Source organism: Octodon degus, unplaced genomic scaffold (genome assembly GCF_000260255.1).
Source record: "Octodon degus isolate 3935 unplaced genomic scaffold, OctDeg1.0 scaffold00287, whole genome shotgun sequence".
Classification (NCBI taxonomy): Eukaryota; Metazoa; Chordata; class Mammalia; order Rodentia; family Octodontidae; genus Octodon; species Octodon degus.
The window spans coordinates 607,650-614,497 of record NW_004524863.1 but is presented as its reverse complement, the minus strand read 5'-3'; the positions used below and the strand labels follow the sequence as shown (position 1 = coordinate 614,497).

Sequence of the window (6,848 nt, the reverse complement as noted above, 5' to 3'; positions counted from 1 at the left end):
GAGGCAGATGATGCAGGGAGGGGAATCCCACCTGCTGTGAGTCACCTGCTGGTGTCAAGGGCGGGCCTTGCACTGGAGAGACCTTTAAAAGACTCACAGACAAAGGGAGAAAAACAAGGGGAACCAGCTCAGAAACTCTGTGAACAGCAAGAACCAGAACCAGACACAGAACAGAAGAGAATTGGCCCAGAGCAAGGGGAGTGGGCAGATTCCACCAGGACTGGTGTAAGAAACTGAGCCAGCCAGATTGGAGAAGCAGGTGACAAGATGCTGGGAAGCACAGCTGTGATGCTGCTACTGCTGCTCCCCTGGACTGTGCAGGCCCGAGTGGTCTCTGGGAGCAGCAGCCCTGCCTGGGCCCAGTGCCAGCAGCTGTCACAGAAGCTCTGCACGCTGGCTTGGAGAGCACATCCATCAGTAGGAGAAGGGGTGAGTGTCTAACACTGGGACCAAACAGTGCAAACCTCTCCGGTCTTTGGTGGCTGCAGGGTTGGGTGGAAGATATAGGGCTGAAGGGCATCAGGGAGTGAGAGAGGATGGGAACCTGGGGCCCCGGGAAAACAAGATCCCAAGTTGCTGGTGGGCTTCACACTTGGTGAGCTGTGGATGTTTCAGTGGCGGAGCGCGTGCCTAGCAGGCATAGGCCCTGGGTTCCAGCCTTAGCACACACAAAAAAGGTGCTTTATCCTTTCCTTCATTCCAGGATCCACCAAGAGAAGAGCAAGATGAAGAGCCTCCAGATGATGTCCCCCATATCCAGTGTGGCGATGGGTGTGATCCCGAAGGACTCAAGGACAACAGTCAGGTATCACTGATACGAAGCTGAGCCATGCGGCAGAGGGGATTAGGGACACGGGTGGGCAAGGAGGTGAACTACAGGTTGTGTCTGAGCACAGTAAAGAACCGGGTTGGTCTTCAGTGAATGAAGAAGAGTACTTACCTGCTTTCATTGCTTCTTCTCTTCCCAGTTCTGTTTGCAGAGGATCTACCAGGGTCTGGTTTTTTACCAGCATTTACTGGGCTCAGACATTTTTACAGGGGAGCCTTCGCTACACCCTGATGGCCCTGTAGGCCAGCTCCATGCCTCCCTGCTGGGGCTCAGCCAACTCCTGCAGGTAGGAACCAGATCCTGGGGAGTGGGAGGGGACCCTCAGGGCCTGGGATGGACAGTCCTGATTGTGTGTTGCCTCCTTTCAGCCTGAGGGTCACCAATGGGAGCCTCAGACTCTCAGCCTCAGTCCCAACCAGCCTTGGCAGCGCCTCCTTCTGCGTATCAAGATCTTTCGCAGCCTCCAGGCCTTTGTGGCTGTAGTTGCCCGCGTCTTTGGCCATGGAGCAGCAACCCTGAGCCCCTAATGCCAACAGCTTAAGGATGGTACTCAGCACTCCGTGGCTTGGGAGTGATAAATCTATTAGCCCAGGCACTTGAGAGGCAGCAAGTGAGTCAGTCTGTGAATTCTAACAGGACTTGCTTGTTAAAAAATGACCAATACTGACTTTATGATGCTGACCTGTGACAAAGCTGCATATTTATTAGATGGGAAGGGAAATTTTGGTATTATTTATCCTCACAGTTTGGGGAGGATTATTTATTATATTTATAAGGAATTATGTTATTTTTTTTCAATAAAGACTTATTTATGTGGCTCTACACAGTGGTTGGTTGATTGTTAACTTGAGAAGTTCAGAAACTAAATCAGTTTAGCAATTTTACACTCTAGGGTGTGGAGGACCCATCCTCTAGGGTAGCTATCCCTTAGCCCTGGCCCTTTTTTTTTTTTTTTTGGTGGAACCGGGGATTGAACTCAGATCCTTGCATTTGTCAGTCAAATGCTTATCCTACTGAGCCATCTGCCCAGCCCCCCCAACTTTGTTTTTAATTTATATCTAAAATATGTTCACTGGAATGGCTTCCCATTCATCTTGATTCAGGGTACTGTTAGTGCTTCCTCTTGAAGGAGCATCCTTCTGGGAGCCATGCTTTTCCTCCTGTAGGCTGCTGGCAGAAGACAGTGGAGCAGCCAGCAGACAGAACTACTGTCTGTGTGTCTGGCTAGACTGTGGTGATTTTATATCATCCTGGGCACTTCACATCCTTGAAGTAGGAACTGGGGCTCACACCAGGTGCTCCTCTTATGCTTCCTCTTCTCTTCTGGAGAGGGATGAAGGAGATCTTTTATGAAAGGCATGTTCTCTTGGGAAGTTGTCACCAGAAAGATACACACTTGTATATCTTTTTTTTTTTTAATATTTATTTATTTTTATTTATTACATTTATTTATTGTGTGTGTGTGTGGCCAGCTCAGCCCACCAGGGGGCGGGTCTGGCTGGCATGTGGTGCTGGGGATCGAACCGTGGTCCCTGTGCTTTGCCAAGCTTGTTTCAAGTAGGTGCTTTAGACCACTGAGCCATCTCTCCAGCCCCCACACTTGTATATCTTGTGTTATGTATGTTTCTCTAGTAAACCCCAATACAAGCTCTATGAATCTTAATTTCTAGGCTCAGTTGGAAAAAAGTAGAAGCATGGGATTACAAAACACATTTCTTCCATTCTTAAGGACTATGGGGGAAAGTCCTTAAAGTCTATGGTGGAAAGGACAATGGTGTTCTTTCATGACTCCTTGCTATAAAGAATATTTGAGGGGCTGGGGAGATGGCTCAGTGGAATAAGCGCTTCCCTGGCAAGTGCAAGGGCCTGAGTTCAATCCCCGGTTCCACCAAAAAAAAAAAAAAGAATATTTGGAGCTGGGTGTGGTGGCACATGCCTATTATTCCAGAACTTTGGAGGCTGAGGCAGGAGTGACATGAATTTGAGGCCGGCCTGGGCTACACAGTGAGTTCAAGACCAGCCTGAGTGACATAGTGAGGCCTCTCAAAAAATCAGAAAAAAAAAAAAAAAAAACAAAACCGGGTCTTTTTTTAGTTGCTAGAGTGGATGGTTGAGAAAGCAGAAAGGGATTATGAGGTTGTGACTAGAAAGTATAGGCACTCCTTGGGGCCGGCTACCTGCTCCTTCACCCAGTGTTCTCCCTCACTTTCTGGCCCAAGAATATAGCCAAAGATAGGACCCTGATGAGTGCAGGATCAAAATCAGCTGACTTTTGAGTGGGAAGGGCCTTCTAGGAAGACAAATCCCTTGAACCATTAGGGTTCTCCCTTAAAAAATAATCTATAAACCCTTCAGAAGGGGGTTTGCAGGCCTGGTGTGGCAGCACACACACACACAATCCCAGCACTCAGAAGGCTGAGGCAGCAGGATCAATGTAAATTTGAGGTCAGCCTGAACTATGAGACTGCCTCAAAAAACAAAAAACGAACAAAATATTTGGAAAAATAAAGAGGAAAGATGTTGTACCACTGGACTTAGCACCTGCTTTGGCAAACACAGGAACCAGGGCTCGATCCCCAGTCCCACACGCTGCGCTGGCCCCACCCCAGACTGCACTGAGCCACTGATTAAGTCTGTGCACGGTGAGGCATGCCTATAATCCCAGTGCTGAGGAGGTTGAAAACAGGAGGATCACCATGAGTCCAGTCTGTATAGTGAGACCCTATACCAAATACACAAAAATTAAAATAAAAAATTAAAAAAAAAAAAGAGGAAAGAGGCTAATGATTATTTTCTTTGCTTTTCTCTATAGTCCCAGCATCACAGGAACATGCAGTGAAGTCAGGCCTGGGTTTGTCATGGGATTGGCACCAATCACAATGGGACAGTGATATATAGCCACTCACTCCCACCCTACAGTCTGAGGGGCAAGAAGAAATGGTAACAGCAGTACCCTAGGGTGAATAGAAGAGAAATGATTTGCCTATTTGCCAGCTTCATCCCCATATGCTGATGTCCTTAAGGACTTTGCTGGGGATTTAGCTCAGTGACATAGCACCTACCTGGCAAGCATGAGGTCAGAAGTCTGATTCCCGATTGTGGGGGGTAATTTAACTTTCCGAACGGAGAAGTGAAGTTCTACAGTGAAGCTCTTCCAGGTGAGGACAAAGTTTATTAGGCATTTTTGCTTAGGAAGGTCCCTTTCAGATCAGGATGATGGTTCCAATGACATTCCAGGCAGGGGGATAGCCAATGTGCAGAGCTTCACTTTCATTTATATTTCAAGGTATCCCAAAAACCCATCTCGGAGCTGTGGCAGTGGGCCCTAGAGCTCCCCAGGTGTGGATACAGTGTGGTTATCTCCAGGCTTCTGTGATCAACCTTCAAAGTTCTAAATTTCAGGAACTTGGTCTCTGCCCATGTCTTTACCCAAGAAACAGAAATTTTGCTTTCAGGTAAACCATACATTTATTTTTATTTATTTATTTTTTTTTTGCGGAACCAGGAATTGAACTCAGGCCCTTGCACTTGCCAGGCAAGCGCTTATTCTACAGAGCCATCTCTCTGGCCCCCATACATTTATTTTTAAAAAGAGGCATTGTGGGGCCAGGGAGATAGCTCAGTGGAATAAGCGCTTCCCTCGCAAATGCAAGGGCCTGAGTTCAATTCCCAGTTCCACCAAAAATAAAAAATATTAAAAGAGGCATTGTATCTTTTTTTTTTTTTTTTTTTTTTTAAAGGCATTGTATCTTTTTATTTAAAAGAGGCATGGTATCTTTTTTTTTTTTCCGGAACCAGGGATTGAACTCAGGCCCTTGCGCTTGCCAGGGAAGCTCATATTCCACTGAGCCATCTCCCCAGTCCAAGAGGCATTATATCTTAAAGGAAAAATAGCTAAGGCTGGGTGTTTTCCTTCTGTAAAACATTACATTCTATTCAATACTGCAAAAAGCAATACCCAAATTCCCAGAAAACCTACAATCCCAGTTTCTAGAAGTCATTTTTGTCTCTTAAGCACTGGGCCTTTGCTTTTGCTGTCTTCTGCTGGCCATAAACTTTTTTTCTGTGATTTGATCTCCCTCTTCCAAGCTATCTTGCCTTGCAGCCAAACAATTATGGACTGAAATCTCTACACTGGGCAAGTGGAGGACTGGTAGCCTAAATATGGTACAAAGTTTTTCAGGGTAGGCTGGCAGGATCATTTTATGGGAGAATGGATGCAGGCAGCGTAGGGAGCAGAGAAGAGCAGGAGATTGCTAAGAAGGCATTTTCACTCCTATTGCCTTCTGAGAACAGAGCTTCACATGGTGGGCTAAAGCAGGAAGCTCTCAGCCCTGCCGAAAAGGAGAAACTGAGACCTGGAGTCAGAAGTAAAGGGAAGAAAGGAAAACGTTATGCTAGGAACCAGAGGAGAGAAACGAAGGGCTAGAGATACAGCTTTGCAGTAGAGCCTTACCTAACACACATAAGGAAGGCCCTGGGTTCAATAAAATCTAAACAGAAAAGGGGTGGTAGTGGATTCTTCATGTGTCTGTGCCTCCCACTGAGGCCTAATGCTACTGTGCGTCAATTTAGATGTACAAGCCATTAAAATATTGATATCCCTTCACACTGAAGAGAAGTCCTTGCCCTGGGCCCTTCAACTACCGCCCACCTGTCCCGACCTCCTGAGTACCCTTGTACCACCCAACACAGCAGGTAGCCTCCCAGATCCTTTCAGAACTGTGGCCAGCACATGTCTGAGTCTGGTGTCCCTTCCATACCCAAGTTATTCTTTCACCTCTCCCTGAACTCCAGGTGAGAACGCCCGAGTTCTTATCCTTGGAGCACAGTCATGATGTGGGGAGTGGGAAGGACAAAAAAATGCAAATAACAGAGGAAATACAGCTTGAATCCTAGCAGTCAGGATTCAAGGATCCGTCTGTGCAGAAATGGCTGGCGCAGGAGATGTATGGCTCATCCACGATGCTCAGGCAAGCCAACAGTGGGTCCCCATTCGGCATGATCTCTTCAATATTCACACTGTTCCTGAAGACTAGGGAATCAGAAGAGAATAGTTGGGCCCGGAACTCACTTGTGAGGCCCCAGCCCAGCAGGAAAAGTGTAGGAGCATGTAAGAAAGACCTGGACAGGACTTGTGGGAAGGGGACATGAACCATGGAGGAACAGGATAGGTGGGAGAGGCATGAGCACTTCCTAATCAAAGGAATCACCAGGAAATGAGCCTCTCCCCATGAGGAGCTTGGAGTTCAACCTCTTCTATAATGGTGGGGGAGGGCAGGGGAAAAAAGGGAAAGTGTCACCTTTCCCTTTGTCCTGTCTCATCACTTTTTCTTTTTTTTTTTTTTTTGGCACTAGGGATTGAACTCAGGACCTTGTACTTTCGGGGCAGGTGCTTAAGCCCCTGAGCTATCTCCCCAGCTCATCACTTACTTTCCATGTCAACAGTGCTCAAGTTTTGCAGTTCCTCAGGCAGATCTGAATCTGGCCCTGGCTGTGATCCTATGAACACAGGGGGCTCCAGTTCAGGCTGCAGCCCTGGCTTCAGGTCCAGAACTGGCTCCAGAGTGGGCTCCGACGCAGGCTCCAGCGCTGATCCAAGGTCCAGGATTGTCTCCAGCAGGGGCTCTAACTCCAGGCCTATTCCCGGCTCTAGCTTTGGCATCAGTCTTTGCTCCAGCTCTAAGGCCTCCTGTTCTGGCTCCTGTTTAAGCTCCAGAGGTTGCTGCAGCTCATCCACCTGCCTAGATGTCCCAAGATAGACAAAGACAACCGGGCTCAGTGGTTTAGGTGAAGTGGAACGTGGGCTTTGGAGTTAGGCTTCTAAAGAGTTTGAATCTTATTTTCTAACTGAGAGACCTTAAAAGTAAGTTGCTTGGGCTGGTGAGATGGCTCAGTGGTCTAAAGCACCTACTTAGAACAAGCTCGGCAAGGCATCAGGGACCGCGGTTCAATCCCCCAGCACCACATGCCAGCCAGCCCCGCCCCCTGGTGGACTGAGCTGGCCACACACACAAAT

General features: G+C 47.7%; 2 protein-coding genes across 4 annotated transcripts in view; one reads left to right on the top strand and one right to left on the bottom strand.

The window, feature by feature from the left end:
- The first annotated feature begins 267 nt into the window (after positions 1-267).
- Positions 268-1,356, top strand: Il23a (interleukin 23 subunit alpha). The gene is made up of 4 exons (XM_004647063.1): positions 268-429; positions 704-805; positions 969-1,115; positions 1,198-1,356. The coding sequence occupies exons 1-4, from the start codon at positions 268-270 to the stop codon at positions 1,354-1,356; spliced, it is 570 nt and encodes a 189-aa protein (XP_004647120.1).
- Positions 1,357-4,632: 3,276 nt separating this feature from the next.
- The window catches only part of Stat2 (signal transducer and activator of transcription 2), a 22,950-nt gene continuing 20,734 nt past the window's right edge, over positions 4,633-6,848 (bottom strand). For all 3 annotated transcript variants that reach the window (XM_023707363.1, XM_023707362.1, XM_004647112.2), the window contains 2 exons: positions 6,263-6,573; positions 4,633-5,864 (listed from right to left, as the gene is read on the bottom strand). In XM_023707363.1, coding sequence (XP_023563131.1) covers positions 5,725-5,864; positions 6,263-6,573 — 451 coding nt within the window. In that variant the 3' untranslated portion in view covers positions 4,633-5,724. The remainder of the gene's footprint in view (positions 5,865-6,262; positions 6,574-6,848) is intronic.